Source organism: Falco rusticolus, chromosome 6 (assembly GCF_015220075.1).
Source record: "Falco rusticolus isolate bFalRus1 chromosome 6, bFalRus1.pri, whole genome shotgun sequence".
Classification (NCBI taxonomy): Eukaryota; Metazoa; Chordata; class Aves; order Falconiformes; family Falconidae; genus Falco; species Falco rusticolus.
The window spans coordinates 31,753,349-31,771,487 of record NC_051192.1 but is presented as its reverse complement, the minus strand read 5'-3'; the positions used below and the strand labels follow the sequence as shown (position 1 = coordinate 31,771,487).

General features: G+C 39.6%; 1 protein-coding gene across 1 annotated transcript in view; it reads right to left on the bottom strand.

Annotated features, from left to right (window-relative positions):
- The window catches only part of CLVS2 (clavesin 2), a 59,631-nt gene that overhangs the window by 10,852 nt on the left and 30,640 nt on the right, over nt 1-18,139 (bottom strand). The window contains exons 3-4 of the mRNA XM_037392975.1: nt 5,382-5,492; nt 2,158-2,378 (exon numbers count right to left, since the gene is read on the bottom strand). Of these exons, the coding sequence (XP_037248872.1) occupies nt 2,158-2,378; nt 5,382-5,492 (332 nt within the window). The remainder of the gene's footprint in view (nt 1-2,157; nt 2,379-5,381; nt 5,493-18,139) is intronic.

The following is an 18,139-nucleotide window of genomic DNA, read 5'->3' as shown; positions in this document are numbered from 1 at the left end:
CTAATTTTAAAATGGCAAACCAAATGAGACAAGATAATTGCTGGAGGTCTGCTAGGCACTTGTGAAATTTGTTCTAAAAAGTTCAGTACTTTTCATTGACTTATTTTCATGGTTTTTTATATGTTAAGTAATTTCTTCTGTACTAACATACCACACTGAGTGTGGTTTTAAACTGAGCGAAACAATCGATTAGGTTCCAAATTCAAGTTAAATTTGATTTTTAATGGAATAGAGTTTATCTGTTTTACCTTAACTTTTCTATTTCTGTTTTAACAGTCTGTGCACTTAATACATGGAAGTCCTGGGACACTGTGTCCATCTTATCACCATTCTCTTCTATTTGGTACTAGCACAGTAAGTCTACTTAGTACTTTTTATACCCAACAGCAGGGAAGGAGGATTCCAGCAGGTGCTGCAGACACACTAACTGAAAAAGAATGTGAGAAGGTCAGGAAGTTTCAGCTCAATATTATGTAGATACAAATTTCAACATGCTTATTTTCTGCAGTATTTCTCCTACTGTGTCGGGTAACTGAGATTGAAAGAACGTCAATTTGAATCTTACACTGAAGTGTAATTCTGCATGAAGGATTTTTCAAGCACAAGTTAAATGAGAATAAAAATTCAAGAAAGAATGACTAATCTGGTCAATCCACTGCTTTTCCATTTAATAATGCGCTTGCCCAGGATAGTCTGGAAAAGTCTGCTCCAAAGGGTCTTGTCACAGACCTTCTCATGGTTTTTTGTTGCATGCTTGGATGAAGCTATTTACTCTCATTACTTCATTTTGCAACAGTAAGACTTTGACATTTCAGCTCCTAAATTCCACTCTTCTCTCCAAGACAGCTTCTCTATTGACTCATAATTCTTGTATTATGTGCAAACCATATATAAATATATTGCTCACTTTTGCCCTTCCCTTGGCTCTTTATTGTCCCATTTTCTCAAATACTTGTGTTAATTGCATCTCTGTCATATGGTTTCAGGACCCTTTTTAACTTCTCCTTATCCTACTTCATTCCCATCCAGTCCCTCACTTTTCCCTTTCAATGAACTGATGGGTTTTTTCAATACAAAATCCTTAAACTTCACTGCTTTTTTTCTTTTTTTATTCCTATGGCAATCTCCTCTTGTTTCCTCTCTATTTCCCAAAAAATATCTCCCTTTTAGACTTCACTGTCCTCCCCAAGCTATGCAACATTTTCCAGCCAAAACCATCTTCCTCGATGAGGAATCTGAAAATACTTTATCCTGTTTCATCTGCTTCCAGACTCTCTCTCCCTTTTGCATCAAATGCCATCTCCTGAAATTGAATTCTCAGTTTAGCATACTCTGACTTATTTTAATGACTTCACATATTGTTTTCCGTCCTGTCTGTTCTTTTCTGAGTCATTCCTAGGCCTACCACTTATGAGCTGCACTCTGACTTTTGCTGTCCTGCTCAACCTTTTCTATCATCCTGCTGTCATCTTTCCCCTTTCTCCTCTACTGCCCTGGCAAGGTCGGACCAGGTTTACCCCTCCGAAGTGAATCACCTCACTGCTTCCATAGCTACTGGAGAGGTAACTAACCCCTTCCTATACTTTATTTCGAATGATAAAATGCAGTAAGCAATTATACTGGATCTTCTCAAAAAGAATATCAGAACGCCAAGATGCTTTGGCACTGATTTTTGCCCCGGTTCTCTCCTCATTACATTTTCTTGTGTTGTGTGCAGTCACTGTGACTGACAGTTCAGATGCTGTAAATGTCCTGGCACCTACAGGATGGTGGATACCAGGCACTGGGCTATGAGATCGAGGAAGCTAAGAGTTATTATCATCACCACCCAGCCGGATAATTGTCCCCAGTTTACCCTCTGCACTGAGGCTCATTCCAGTTACTGCTGTCTCCCGCTGTAGGCTGGGGTGGGATATTAGCTTATTCCAAACACAGTACTGTAGACACTGCCTGTATGGCACCACTGAAATAATTAGCTGCACTGAGCTCACAACTCACATGGTTAATAATCAACATTATGGTCTATAATCAACAGTGATCTTAAGAAAGGAAAAAAAAATGTCCCTTATATATCATAAACCTGCAGCTTCATAAAAAGGAGGGAGGCAAATGTTAACCTTATGACAATACCAGAAGACCACAGTACTTTTAACCCACCTTTTCATGGATTTAGGAGAGAGGTCCTTTTCTATATCCTTTGCAGGAGTGTTGTAGGAGTCCGCATTGCATTCACTGTCATCATCATATTCATGGTCGAGCAGTGTTCTTGCCCATGTCCCCATGTCATAGGGGGGCAACATCCCTCCAAACTCTGAAGGCAGGATCTCAGGGTGTATTAGCTGATGCAGGCTGTTGAGGTTATTACCATGCAGGAATATCTGTATGTACACATGCAGGTAAAAACAAAGCGGTATCACAGAAATTGTCAAAGCCCAAATTACATCATCATTATTAGAGGATATAGTACATTTTCAATCTCCTGGCTGTGTTGAGCTAACAGAGATGGCCACTGAGGCAACATATTGCCTCTGCCTTAAGCATGGTCATACTATGTTCATAAACCTACAAAGTGGTTAAAGCATAAATGACCTAAAATATTTGCAGTACAAGGGACCTACAGAGGGTAAGAACTGATACCTGGTAACTACATGGATGGAAGAGTAGATACAGACTGCCTGTCTCTTGTGATTTGCTCTCCCTAACCCTGTGGATTAAATTAAGGGAACAAATTAAGAACATAAATAATAAATAAAATTAACATTCACCATATACATTAAGGAATACATATAGACTTTCAGCATCCAGCCATGAGCTCTATCAATAAGATAAATAGTGCAGTGTACTGAAAACTCCACTGGAAAGATTTTCTTTCTTAATATGGTGGTACTAGTAACTACCATCCATACTTGACAATAGATAAAGTAAGTAAAAACAGTGAAATAATTTCTGTGACAACAATGAGGGAGCAGTTGATGGACTATTTTGTATTTTACATCAATGTTTTGGCAGACTGATTTTCATAAATGCTTTAAATTTATATATAAATATGTGTAATAATATAACATCTATGTATATGAATACTTGTATTTATGTTTGTGTTTAACCTTATTGTCTCTCCGCAGAGATCTGGTATGTGTGACCAATGAGCACTAGAAACAGAGCACCTCTGGATTCGGACAGCCTTCTCCCAACAGACACTAGGGATCTGCAGACTTTCCACTGGGAGGAAACATCTGCTCTTGGGTACGGCTACACAGACACCTCACAGCACCTATTTCTAGACTAGCAAGTAAGATGGGCCAGGATCCACCCTTTGGGACTAGGAGCAAGTGCCATGGCACAGTTCACATCCATATGGTTAAACTCCTTTCAGGTCACCTCACCCATACTGCTCACTGGTCCATGCCATCCCCAAACTGTTCCTGGGCAATGTCTAAGAAAGCACTAGCTGGCACCGGCCCGTGCCCTGCCAGAAAAGTGTCCATATAATTAAACAGCAGGAATGGCAACACCCAACACTATTTAATTGACTAGCACAGAAGCAGCCAAGAAGGCAAGGTAGGATGTTGCCTCCTAACAACTGTATGCTGGCTTTCATTCCCCACAGGGCAGGCAGGGATGCGAGCACAGACAGACATCGAGCACTATCCATTCACATTCCACTTAACCTTGCAGGGACTCCTCTGGACAGCTATACCCCTAGCATGATTTTATCAAGAGCTAAATTCAAAAGGCAGAAAGAGAAAAAGCCCATATATATGCTTGTCTTGTATTGCTTATTTCAGCCCATCTTCCAGTCAGCTGTGGAGACAGGCAGCTTAATATGACCATGCAAACACAGTAATGTTCTTTCATCTCAGAAAGGAATTTATCCTTCTGTCAAAGAGCAAATACTAATGGCCAGCGTAATTTGTTTTATGGTGCCTCTCCAACTGAATGTTTTAGCTCTTAGCAAATTTTTTTATACATGCCTAGTACTATATTTATCTGAATATAGCCATCAGTTGCAAACCTACCAGGCACATTAAAAAAATACAAAATAATTCAGGATAAACAACAGATAAATAATGAGCCTGATAAAATTCAGAAGAGAATTTTTTGGGGGTTGGGTTTGGATTTTTTCATAATCATTCATTCTCCCTCTAATGGACTTTCTTAAAGCTGATTTTAAATTTTATGTGCTGGGCATAACATTCTGACACTAAGATTTGGACTCTAAATCAATACTTAACCAAACTACTTCTTATAGGCATTCAATAGTGACAAAAAATGTTTGTAAAAAGTCAGCATTTCTGAAAATATATGCCACTGATTTGGGTGTCTAAATAAAAATTTAGATGTTAACTGATAATCATCCATGTTCAACTGCCTTGTCACTTATTTTTCATGTTGTAACACGCCCATGAGCTGTACTTTACTACCTGGTTATGCATATGCAGCACTTGACTTAAAAAGGCCTCAAACATACCTGGCACTATAATGTTCTTTGTTGAAGCTGTAGTCAACAGAGTGCAACTGAATCCTGCAAAAAGTGTTTTCGTTTGCATATTTATAACAGATATTACATAAAAGGCTGTGTGATCTATAGTTCAAAAATCTGTGAATACCAGAGGCCTCTCAAGAATAATCTGTCAGTAAAAAACAGCTAAACACAAGGATCATTGCGGCCTTCTAGACTGTGTTTGAGGAGAGAAAATACAGAGCTGCTCAGAGCTGAACCCATAAAAAAAAAAATCTCACATTCTTCATAGTGGCTTTGTATGTGATGCTGATTGTGTTTTCCTGGATGACAAATCTCCCATTATACAAATAACACCATCTTCTGGGCTATCACCACCAACCTCTAATTTAATTGCACTGATGCAAATTCAGCAACATCTCAGAGACTGCACATGCTTATGCACAGATGCATGCACACAAATTTCCTTTCATTGGCTTTCATCCAAATCAGTATTTGCAAACTACTATATACCAGATGTGTACTTTAGTTCATGCTAATGTCAAGGAAGTCACACTAGAAAAGGACTTAATACTCACTACCTCTGTTCTTAAAGAAAGAGAGAAATAATTTTAACAGAAATTGAATAGAATTGAATTAAATAGAATCTTAATATGAACGGTAACGCAGGCAGTATTTTTTATACAACCCCAGAAGAAAGCATATGCTTACATTTTTAAAATACATTTAAGTGCACTGCTTGGCTGTGTCCTTAAAGGATAATGCTGTATAAGTTTCTAAATCAGTTAAAGATACAATGCAGATGTATTCAAATGCTTTCCACCACTAGCAAGCTGATATATTGTGTATATCTACTTTATTAGAGCATGATACAACTGCTGACTACAACTGCCAGATAATAGACAATTAAACAGAAGAATACCCTTTTTCGTGTCTTCTCCTTTAGAAAGGGCCGTATAACTGTGTAGAGGGCATGGATGTACCACGGCTGATTGACGAAATGTATTCCTCCAAACCGAGCTGGAAAGCTGTCCTGTATGTCATAAAACAAATGCATACAATGTAAGTTGACTCTTCACAGAAGTTGCATATGCACCAAATCTTTTTTTTTTTTTCCTTCTGAATGCTTTCATTTTAATAATCAATCTTAAACAAGAAGAAGCATTCTTCAAAATTGTGACCTGTCAGTTGAGTTCTAACGTTCCGCACCAAAGAGCACCTCAGCCTGGACAGAGCAGTGAGGAAGCGTGCTGAGACAGCTATGGTATTCAAATAAAGGCACGGCATTTCTAACTTTCAGGAATGCTTTAAACATTGATGATTTGCCCATAATTCATCTGTGCAATATATTTTTCTCTTTTCCACTTCTATGGATTTTATTCATTTTTAATGGTAACCATCTCAACTCTTCCAGTGTCACTGAAGAGCACTAGAAACATTCCTCGTTTCCACCTTAAAAAAAAAGTGTAAATCTAAACTACTGTTCAAAATGTCTCCAATATTATCCATATTTCATAAAACTGAGAATGCATTAAACATTATGCATAAACTGTTATGCAATATCCATGACAGTAATTCTTGTCACATAGTCAGGGGCCTTCTGGGAGCTTGAATGTAAGGATAGCATATCTGTATTGAAGTAATGACTTTTCTTTTTTCTTGCTGGAAAACACAAGGGGCAGACTAGGAAAGATTCTGATCTGCATTTTCGATTTCTAAGTCAAGAGAATATGCCAGAGGGTTTGACTGTTTGAAGAGGGCAGCCACTCTGTCCTGAAATACTATTGCCAAATTCATCGTGTGTCCTCATTTTCTGTTTGCCTGGCTGATCATGTGCACAAACAACACAGCAAGCAGCTGCCATCTCCCATGTTGCCGAGAGTTACAGCACTGAGCAAGGAAGCAAGAGGTGTAAACAGGCTGTAAATCGATGCACGTCCCCTTTTGTTTTCATGGGTTATGTCAGAACCTTCTCAGTGTTTAGGTATACAGACTTACTAAATTAATCCACTCTAGGCATCCATGGTAGTCACTTAAATCAAAACTGGGTTGCTCACAGCAGCAGCAACTCCTGTTTGACAATACAGGTACAAACAAGGATGTGCTTCCCAGCTATGCCTCATCCTCCTCCTCCTCCTCCTCTGTGGATGCAGTAAAGGCAGCTTCAGGTCTGCGTCAGTGGGATCAGAGGCTCAAAAGGAGGCAATCAAACGATTAGCCAGGGCACTCTGTGCAAACAGACATCTTTTGCCTCCTCCAGAGGCAAGACAGCAGGCCATATAGAAGCATCCAGCAGTGTAGATATAAACAACAAAGCACCATTTGAAGCACACTGATTTAAGGTCATACAGCACACAGCAAAAAAATGACCAAGAAAAAATCATAAACTATATTAACCAATCAAAAACTGTCAGATAAGGAAGGCAGGAACCGTAGGAAGGAAATCTTTCATGAAATGTCTCCAGACAGGAGCATACTTTGAAAAACTGCGTATGCCTAGAAACCTCCTTAGTTCTGTGAATGTGTCCAGATCTGTGGGAATAATGAAGCCTGAAGAGGTCACTTGCTCCTCTCAAATGTACGATTCACATACTGGCAGGCACGCCTAACCCAGGGGGTCTTTACATCAGGGTGTCACCTGCCTCCAAAGTGCAGCAGCTTGGTGGATCAGCAGATGAGACATTTTCCATCTGGGAGGAAATACCTTAACAATGATCTGCAGGGAGGATGACAGCTACAAACATGCACCACTTACATCTGGCTGGCCACAGCACAACAGTCAATGCAATTAACAGTCTATTTTACAGATTTTCTCCAGAAACAATTGATTAACAACAGCCTTGAAATAAAGCAATCCTACTGAAAGACTGTGTTACAGAAGCCTCATCTTGCTAAATGCCTAGTTCCTGTCAGCGCTGAGTAAATGCCACAGGACAGTTGATAATTTGACATGTAATTCACCCTGTTCAATATCGTAAATCCCTGAACACCATTTTGAGAACATAATCTCTGATGTACAAAAAGTAGTAAATTATGTCCCTATCACAGCAATCCAACTAATCCATTAGGAAGGATAAATCACTGGATGCCACCTTAACCTTTAGTTGCAGGAGATACCATTCATCTACAGAAGGCTGTGTTTCTTTGGATTATCATGGCTGTTGCTCCAGAAGAAAAGCCCAGTGCAGCATGCTCTGTACCATGCACAAAAGAGCATACACTAGAGCTGCAGAAGACATCTTTTCTAGTTTCACCCAGATGTCTTTCAAGATCTCTTCAGAGTTAACTCTGAAATGGTAATTGTGCTAAGCCTCCTGAGAGTCAACCACTTTTTATAATGTAGGCACTAGGGAAGACAGCAAAGCAAACCAGCCATTCCTGGCCACATGCCTTCCTGCATGACTTTGTAAGCTTTTGAATTAATACAAGTGCCCCAAAACTTGCATGCACAAAGTTTTGAAATATTTGTTCTTTATTGCTCAAGAAAATGTCTCACACAGAAACTGAGGAAAATTTGTGAATGAAAAGATCTCAGCAGGCAACCAGCTGTGCGCACACACAGATTCAGAGCAGAGCGCCAAAGGTATTTGTATTCTACCACAGGCTCGGAATGGATGACTTGTCAATACTCAGTATCTTTACAAAGGTATTAAATTTCAAGCAGATAAAAGGAGTTGCTTTAGAAAGTACCACTTTAACACTTCCACTATCTTTTCCTACATCTTGGAAACCATTTATGTGGAGGATCATGAATATATGTGGAATGAGCCTCAAACAGAAGATGCCACTTGATATTAAAAGGCAATTTGTCTCAGTGTTTTTCAGCAATTCTAAAAGCATTTTCCAGAACGGACTAAAGAAGTTGGGTATTTATCACTTTCTGTGACTGAACTGAGGTGCCCAAATTCAGGAGTGCTTTCTAAAGTGTAATTAGGACCCCCCAAAATTTGGGCCCGGAAAGAGAAAGGGTGATTTGATCAGAATGACCCTGCATTGTACACAGTTCTGCAACTAGAATTCAAAAGCTGCTGAATGCAGATCCAAAACCCAATCTCAACAGCACCTGGTGAGAAAATAAAAAAAGCGGAATAAGCAACTACAGCTGCTGGAGAAATTCATGTCAGAAGGTTGTCTGACTCTTCTCAGACATATCTGACTTCCACATGGGAATCTGCCAGACAGATGGCTGTCCTACACAAACAGCAGGTAGGAATTTCTTCCAAATCATTGATTCTTGTGGTTTTTACATAGATTAAGTCACAAGTCTGGTGGCAGTCACAACTGCCTTTGAAGACATATTGTACTCAACAGAAAAGTCTGTAGCCCATGAATCACATGAATTCTAAGTAAAAGGAATCCCATGCCAAAAAACAGTAAGAAAAGGAGATCAGCCATGAAGTAAGCTGTGTATTTGACTGGAAAAGTAATAAATCTGATGGGGTATTACCAAACCACTAAAAAGAATTAACTGTATATATACACCGTGTGGATTTTTTTTAGCATTCATAATAACCTCTGTTTATGCAGCAGAAGACAACCTAAGCACGCGTCTGATGAACACAGTTTGGGACACGGCCACACCACAGACACTGGCAAGCAGGTAGTTACTCTTATGGACCACAGTCCTTGTGATACACAGCTTAAAAGTGGCAATTGTGGGCTGCCGAGGAAGAGGCAGACCGCTACTACCACTTGCAGGACAGGGATACTACCAGTGCATGGCAGTCTCTAACATTTGTAAGCCAGCACTGGAGAATGATCCCAAGCAAACTTTCTCACCAGGTTTCCATCTCTAATGACATGGTTCTGCTCACTCACAGCACAGCAGTTTTACCTCTCTGCCACACATCATTTATATGACCTGTCTCCAGAAGCATCCTCTCCAAGGGCCCTGATGCCGTTGCCTGCTACCACCCTGGCACACGCTAAGAAGCCAGGTCTCTACTTGCCAGGCACCACATCCCACCCTGGGCTGGGCTTGGCCATACCCTAGGCCAGCCCTCAGAGTTTCATAGGAGGACCTGCGCTCTGCTGTGGCCAGGATAATTTACAGCACTCATAACTGCAGCACACATAATAACAGCAAAACCAGTATATGACATTTTCAACAGCACCTAAGAGAGGGAAGTGCCAAATTCCTAATGAAAATCAGTGTGAGTCTTAGTGGTGTCAGAACAGTCACCATAGAGATAATAAAAATGACCCACCTTTTTCATCGTTACCAAATACGAAAAGTTAAAGAACTTCTTAAAGCCCACATCACCCTCCACTCCCTGGGTATCGTGTCTACATGTAAACCTCTGAAGTCTACTTTTAAAGAATCAGCCCCCACAGCTGAAATCAGTACTGGAGTCAAATTTGTGTGCACAGTTCTTAGAAATGTAGGCTCAGAAGCTGCTGGGACCGCTGTGGCTCCAAAAGTGCATTGGCAGCCCAGCCACATAAGAACCTCACAAGCATGTTGTACATCACCTGCGAAGAGCCCACCGAGAAACACCTTGCCACATGCTAACACTACAAGAGTGCTGGGGCACATATGCTCCGGGGTCATGTTTGAGGGTTTGCTGTCCTTAGGGGCAGTGAAACTGGTTTTACGGACATTAGAGGCATCCTCCAAAGGACTCTCTAAATAAATATAATGAATACACTCACACGCTTTACTTAAGGCTGCACTTGAGTGCTGTGATGAATTCAGGCCACAGCATCTGCAGGCGACAAGAGGCTACAGAGTCAAATTGTGAAAACTGTACTTTCATAACAAAAATTACAAGTACAAAGATAGCATATTGAATTATTAATATCATAAACATCACTTAAGCTATTCCTGAAGATAATAAATTCAGGTCTCCTCCAGCTATTCCAAAAAGTCGAGCACTTCAGGGAGAAAAAAACCACAAAAACATTAGGATGAACCAAAATAGTATTTTTAGAATGGAAAGCTCCTTTAAAAGGACACTGAAACATTCTGCCTGATGCAACATGCAGCACAAGTAAACAATTTCTAGCATGTTAAAGAGGAAACTATGGAAAATTACAGCAAGAAAAGGCTCTGATTTGAAGGAATATTTCACTTCCTTAGTACACCAAAAGCTGAATTACCAGAGGAACCAAGAGCCACTGCTGTCCACATCAGGGAAGTAAACCCCCGTCTTGCTCCCAAACTGTAACTTTCACTGAGGGTATGAAGAAACAAGGCATTCCTAATAGCAAACTTCCTGCAGGCATCCATCCATGACAAGGGTAATTGCAGTGTCTCAAAACAAAATAACTTGTGTGTCAAGACTGATCACCTGTGCTCAAGGCAGGCCTTAGACTGGACACAATCCAGTGGTATGGTAGGACGAGAAAGAGATGGAAAAGTGAATCTGTGGATTCTAAAAGAATTTGGATCGTTTTGTTTATGAAAACAAATACTGGAAGACAGATGCTATCTATAAACACACGAGGGAGGTGAGGAAAGACCCTTTCAAAACAAGGACAACCTAACTTATTTTGAGGACAAAGATTACTAAATGATGAGGAAGCTAAGCTCAGGTTTGTTCTGTAACAACAGGGGACTTCACCTCTGTCCCTCTGTGTAAAAAGCTCTTTAAAGTTGAGATTCAAAAAAAAATTCCAGGTTTCAATGGTGGTGAAAATTCATTTGATCCCTGGAATAGCTGCATTAGTGGTTTCCCTCTGTAAGCCTACGACGTGCTCTCCTAGCTTGAGAGGTTCATTTTTATTAAACAATGCTGAACCATTTCTAAGACAAAGAGTGCCCAAATAAATTTTTGTTACTGTGTTCAACCAAAAGAGCACTACCTAAAGGCAAATTAACATCATTCAGTGACATTCCTACAAAATAAGATTTAATTATCTAGAACTGGATGTTGTCATTTTGCTAAGAAACTTCCAGTGACGCAATCTGACTTTTGGCAGTCCTCCTTTTCATTTCTATTAGTCATTTTATCTTACTGCTCATATAGGAATACATTAAATTGAATGAAATGAGAAGAGATATGGTATCCATCCAGTGAGAATATTGCTCTTTTTATTGAAGTAGCTGTTTTAGTTTCAAATAATCTTCCAACTTTCATTTTAATATGCTATTCATACAATGGTTAAATTAATTAGGTAGACAGGGATTTAAAAGCCATCTGACCATGTGTCTGCATGTTTAATATATATAGTAAAATTAAAGATCCACATGGTGTTTTGTTTTTTCACTATTTGGATTAAGTGCTCAGATCCCTCTCAATTTTTAATTAGATAGGCTTGATAAAAAAAATATTTTGTAAAAAACTTCTCATTGTCACTTGAAATTACTTTATTCTTGCAAATTAACTTCAAGAGGTTTGGGGCTGATTTTTTTTAAAAGTTTTTAATCAGAATTTGTGTGAAATTCTTTAAGCAATTTTTGCTTGTTTTGACAGGGGCGTGGAGTTTGGGTATTTTTCTTCCCCTTGGCTCATGTGTTTAGTTTGAAACTGGAAAAATGAAGGCTTTTAATTTTAAAAAGGAACTGAAAAATGCTGTTTTCCAAGGACAATTCTATCTTCAACTACCAACACTGTCTTTTTTAAGTCTAAGTAACACTTCATTTGTAATAGGAGATATTAAAAAGGGGGAACTTTTCACAGCTTGATGCTGTTTTCCCAAATTGGCAAAGCCAGAAAAACAGTAAGAAAAGATGGTAGAAGTAGGTTTTCTGTAGTGTTTTCTTTCCCTGTGATTAATATCATTCTTTACAATAGGCAATTATCAGATGGCGATTTCTTCTATGGAAATTCCCATAGGGGAAAAAAAATCCATTTTCCAGGCAGCTTGTGAATGTCTTATTAGATTAAGATTACAGACAAATGGAAAAAACACTATACTGCAAACTGCTGTGCATAAATATAGTAACAATACTTTGATAATGCTGGTGGAATAAAAATAATGCGGGGGAAATACACTGTTCATAAAAATTCCATATGCAAATGACAGAAGGCAGAAGTCTTTGGCCAGGGACTGTATAGGAGGAGACGAAAATGCCACACCAGCATCCTGTCTTGTACCTCCTTCATCCTAAAGTCACCCTCTGTTAGTGAGGTTATTCTGGTGCCCAAGACCACTGACCACAGGATTACTGCCACCATGCCTTCCATCATGCAAAAAGCCTCCCACAGCCCTGCAGTGCCATTTCAAAGAGGAACATCAGTAGTTATAAGACCGCTCCTCTGCACCCCCCCACCCCTTCTGTCGTGCCTGACCAACTTCCAAATGGAAGTAGGCTAAAATAGCACCACTCATCTAGAATTGCCTGTTGGGGAGCTACACTTATTTGTTCTGTTTTATCCAACTAGAATGTGACCTCTTGTGCTATATGACCTTTCCTTCATAGCTGAAGGAAGGAAGGGAACCTTAGGATAATGTTAAGACAAGGACTGAAATAAACCATGACGAGGCAGAAACCATAGAAATAGATAAAAACGAGGAGGCAGGGAAAACAGGAGAGATAAATTAAAAGTAATTCAGGGAGGGATATCAAGAAATTAATTACTATGATGCACAAGAGAAAAACATATTCATCATGTTCCTTTTCTAGCCCTTCTTCAAAACTTGCACAGAAAGGCAGGGAAAGATAAATATATAGTATTCCTACATGGAGAACCCATGTTTTACAGTCACATGTCAAGACTGATTTTGCAGACCTAAAGTCAAATAGGGTAAGTAAATACCAGATCTTATGCCTTCCATGTAATTTCTGTGTATCACCCAAACTGACAATTTCCCAGAAGAACCTGAGCTAATCTATGAATTTTTAATTCCAGATTGGCTTCTGCCAGCATTTGCAAGAAGCTACATCTGAACTGACTATCCTTAGTGGTATATCAGTATACCTGTCCAGGCAATGGGGCGTGCAGGTCTGCAGAGGGATAGGGTGAACAGAGATACTGCACAGAGGCAAAAATGCAGGTTTCCTTTCATGGCAGTTTTCAAACAACATTGCATAGCTTTGCAGTGCCAACAAGTTACTAAGTTAAAAGATACCAATTCTCCAACCAGAATGTTCACATTTTTTCCCTGGAAATGGAGAATTCTAAACTGTTGTCTACAATTTCATTATCCAAAGCTCGTCCAAAAATGCAACTCTCAGTTTCAGACAGGATGCATTAAAATTGGATTACCATTTCATCAGTTTCAGTTGACAATAATACAATAGACTAAAAACTGTAGTGATTCAAGTTATTTCATGAGCCATATGTTTCCTCATACTATGAGGAATCAATCTCCAACACTGCAGTAGGCACTAAGAGCAGTAATCGCTTTTGCCATCCAATTTTAATCTACCACTCCATGCAAATGAGAGTCCTGAGAATTGAGCTGAACTGTAAAATTGGAGGGATAGTGATTTAAGAAAAATCAGCTGAGGACAGCCACTGAGATCTAGAATGCAGCATAATTAAGCTTTAAATTAGTGGGGAAATTAAATAACTGACTTGAGATCCATTAATAAGTATTATATTTTATTAAAAGTAGAGGTATCATGAACTATGCAGCACACAAATTTCCAAGAGGTCAGTTCCCAGCAGTACAAAACCATTTCCAGTTCCAAAAAGTGTTCAAATGTCTTTGTCATACTACAGAATGGAGATTTATTTCAGCCTTTCAGCTTCAGGAAAGCCCCAGTCTGAACTGTTCAGCTACACTTTATCTTTACAAAGGTGCTTGAAAAGGTACGGCTTCTGTGTGGTAACTCCACCTCAGCTTCCCTCCTCTTCTGCGCTTCTGAATGACACCTGGTGGTACACACACGTAAAATGATCCTGGGAGCCCAGGGAATTTCAATATTGTTTGAGGGAGAGCTGTCATTCCCGTTATTACTCAGGAGGATTATAAATCACTGTTGTTGAATTCTAACTTCAGGCATCAATCGCCTGTCTTTTCAAAGCCATATAAGCATGGCTGTGTCTGCGTTAGCTGCTATGGAGGAAACCCTGCCAGTAAAAAAACCCAGGATTCACAACAACCGGGCAAATGAATTTATTTGTTTCATTATACATATCTAGGACAAAGCTAATATGTTAACTGTGCTATCAGGATGTACACGTAACGAAGAAATGTGCTGGTAGAGTCTATCCTAAAATCACACTTTCGGAACTCTTGAAAATTCATATCCAAGGAGCTGGAAGATCAAAATCAGAAATGCAGATCTTTCTTGCTAAGATAAAAGTGGAACCCACGTGAATCTCTTCTCAGCAGAAGAAAATAACAATATCCTTAGACCACACTACACAGATACCCACAGAGGAAAGACCTGACCTCTGAAACCATCCAGAGCGCTGCGTCTAGCGCTGGGCCCCCCAGTACAAAGCGGACAGGGACATACTGAAGCAAGTCCAGCAAAGAGCCATGAAGATGGCTAAGGAGCCAGAGCACCTCTCATATAATCAGAAGCAATGATATCTGGGAATGTCCAGCATGGAGGAAAGAAAACTCAGGAAGATCTTATCAATGTATATAAATACCTGAAGGGAGGGTATAAGAAGCTGGAGACAGGCTTTTTTTCAGTGATGCGCAGTGACTGGACCAGAGGTAATGGGCACATACTGAAACACAGGAGGGTCCTTTAGAACCCAAGGAAAACATGTAAGAGTGCAGAGCTCTGAACAAGTCAAACACTGATGAAAAACAAAGTACTGAGGTTATGCCAGGTCTTTTTTAGCTGATATTTTCGAAAAACACTTCACTTTCCAAAGCTGTGCTATTTTTGATGTTCATCATCAGCCAGAGAAACCAATGTGATGACAGGCTTCTCAAACTAAATAAAAAACTGATTTGCAGGTATATGTTAATATTTACCCTATGTAATGTACTCAAGCTGCTTGACTTGCTTGAGATCACTGATCTTTTCATCACAAGTGACTGCCAAAAATGTGTACAGCTTACTCCACCTAAACAAAGGTTTACCTCACTTGAAAACCCTGAAGCTTCATGCAACACACTCTCTGAACAAAGATTTACAAAACTCTGCCAAACAGTCTGCACAACACTGAACAGCCTCAGTTTCCAAAGGCTGGGAATGAGCTGCTCCCTCAGTTCTGGCTCAACACCCACCTGCAAGCCTAGCTTTTTGGAAATGTCAGAGGGCAACGCAGGCAGCTCATAGACCAGGGAAAGCTTGCGACACTCAGATTAACTCCATTCATTAACAAAGCCTCTAAGAAAGAAGTTCAGTTTCCATTTTAAGATCTACTGTTTACTGCGACGCTCTTAGCTCTACCAACGTAATAAAGCACAGTTGCATCTGAAAGTATGTTTTTATGCTCTACTGTTAAAATTTATTCAAATTGTAGCATATTAAGTCCAATGCAGTATACTAAACCAGTATAACCTACTTTTTACAGACAGCTTAAGAATGTGCACAAAAAGATCCTACTTCCTTCTCCTTCCTTCCTGCTTTTCTGACTTGGCCATCTTCTGATTTGCAGCCTTTTCCACAGCACAGCTTAAAATTTTCTGCTTTCTTACAGTACTGTCATCCAGTGTTAGCGGTTGATGCTAACAGGAGAATTAAATCCCCTGTACAGGGACGATGACATATGGTATGCCTGAATAGACTTAATAGAAGGGAGAGGCACCCTGTTGGCTGTCGCTTGCTTCCCATCCATTAGCAGCATACACTGCATCATGCCACGCCATCCGGCACATACATGCTGTAAGTCACACAACCGTGCAACCACCATCTACTTGTCATTCATGCTACAGCTGCAAACACCCCTGCTGTGACTGCCATGTGTACCTCAAAAGGAGTCTGAAAATACAAAACTCCTCACTTCACTGAGAATATTATTAAACATTAAACTATAAACAGCTTCTACCCCTGCTTAACTGAACAGTCAAGAGTCATTCTTCAGCAACTAAGGAAAGCAACGTATGCCAAGCTGAAGCAAAATCAGAGCCACTGTTAACGTAAGTAGATGTGGCCTTTCCCAACCTGTCCATTTGCAAAGGCATGTCATTGTTGAGGGTATCTGGAGAGCCTGTCACAACGCTCTCACACCTCTATAAAAAACAGTTTAAGCAAGCAAAATCCACTGTTAGGTACTAACAGGTGTGGGGTCACAGCAAGAGACAAATACAGACCCAAAGTGTACAACATTTGCTAGACATAAGGTATTTTCAACTGCCAAGGAAGAGAACTGCACAGAAATCTAAAAGGAATGTGTCAAACAGAGTATGCGCATGTGTCTGTGTATAAAAATCGTTATGCCTCAAACATCAAATTAATCTCTTAATAATTTATTACCATGGATAATTTGTCAATTTTCAGTAGCCTAGTCACTGTAATTTAAAATAGATTTAAGAGCTCAGACTATCAGCATAGGACAAAAAAGGAAGGCATTTCCTATCTAGGAACCAGAATCAGTTCTTTGTGTCCTACTGGTAGATCAATTATGTATTAGAGCTGCTGCTGCTTGACTTTTAATCCACATTAGTTCACAGACCTTGAGCAAATTTGATGTTACCATATTAAAAGGGGAAAGCACTAGAATAAGCGATGCAGAAGAAAGAAGGAAAACACATCAAGCAAGGGGCCAATTAATCAGCCAAACGCCGACAATGGAGAGACAGGCTGCCTACTGCCAGCACACAGGGAAATAAGAAATGCATAGATAATTCATTTAAATTCCCTTAAATGTAATAAATCCCATTTGGAAAAACCATAACATCATTTTTAGTATGTTGCACTGTTACCCTTCTTTTGGCAATTCAGGCAAACAAATCTGCTGATGTCAATATATGTGTACATTGTAGTACTACAGATCTGTAATACCTGTTAGCCTGAATGAACAACAGTTCGAGCCACATTCTAGATAGCAGACACCAGCTGTATGCTTAGCCATTTAAAGATCCTGGCTGTGTATTTACTGAAAGAGATAATTTAAAGCAGTACTCCAGTCAGCTTTGCTCATTTTGGAGCCCAACTGATAAATCTTCACACATAGCCGAAGCATTAAAAAGTCTTCCATTTTCTGAACACAAATTCCTGCATCATCATATCCACTACAGCCTTTCAGCACTAAAATTAAAAGCAGCATTTTGTAGAACAGGCAAAGACAACCTTATAATTTGAGTTCACTGAAATACAGGATGGAGGGGAGGAAGGTAGATGAAAAAAAAAAAAAAAAGCGGGGGGGAGAAATTATCTCAAAATGCGTGCTAGCTATTTCTACTGCCCTAGGAGCTGTAGGTTGAGTGCTCTAAGCTTTCATTTCTGTACAATGTTACTTGGTTGAAATATTTTTCCTATGGTGCACAGTAGTCTCTCCTGGAGAGAGGAACAGATACAGCCTAGAGGTAAATGGGGACGTGAGGTGTCTGAATGCTCCACTCCATACTGGCAGCCTTCCCACACTGAAACATTTCAGGTTTGACCCAATTGAAACTTGTCTACAGAAAGAAAAAATCTCTAGAAGGGAGACACTTTACATAAACATTTTCATTTAGTCTTGATGGAAAAATTGCGACATAGATAGAAAGGCTATAGTGTCAAAGTTTACAATGTCTCTGCTTAAATTTTTTAAAGAACTACAATGCCCTTGTTTTTGTGCATATGAATGCAACACCCTGAAGCTATACTAACAAATTCTACCCTGTTATTTGCTGTGCTCATACAAAATGCAAACTTATACCAGGATCAGAAACTGAATT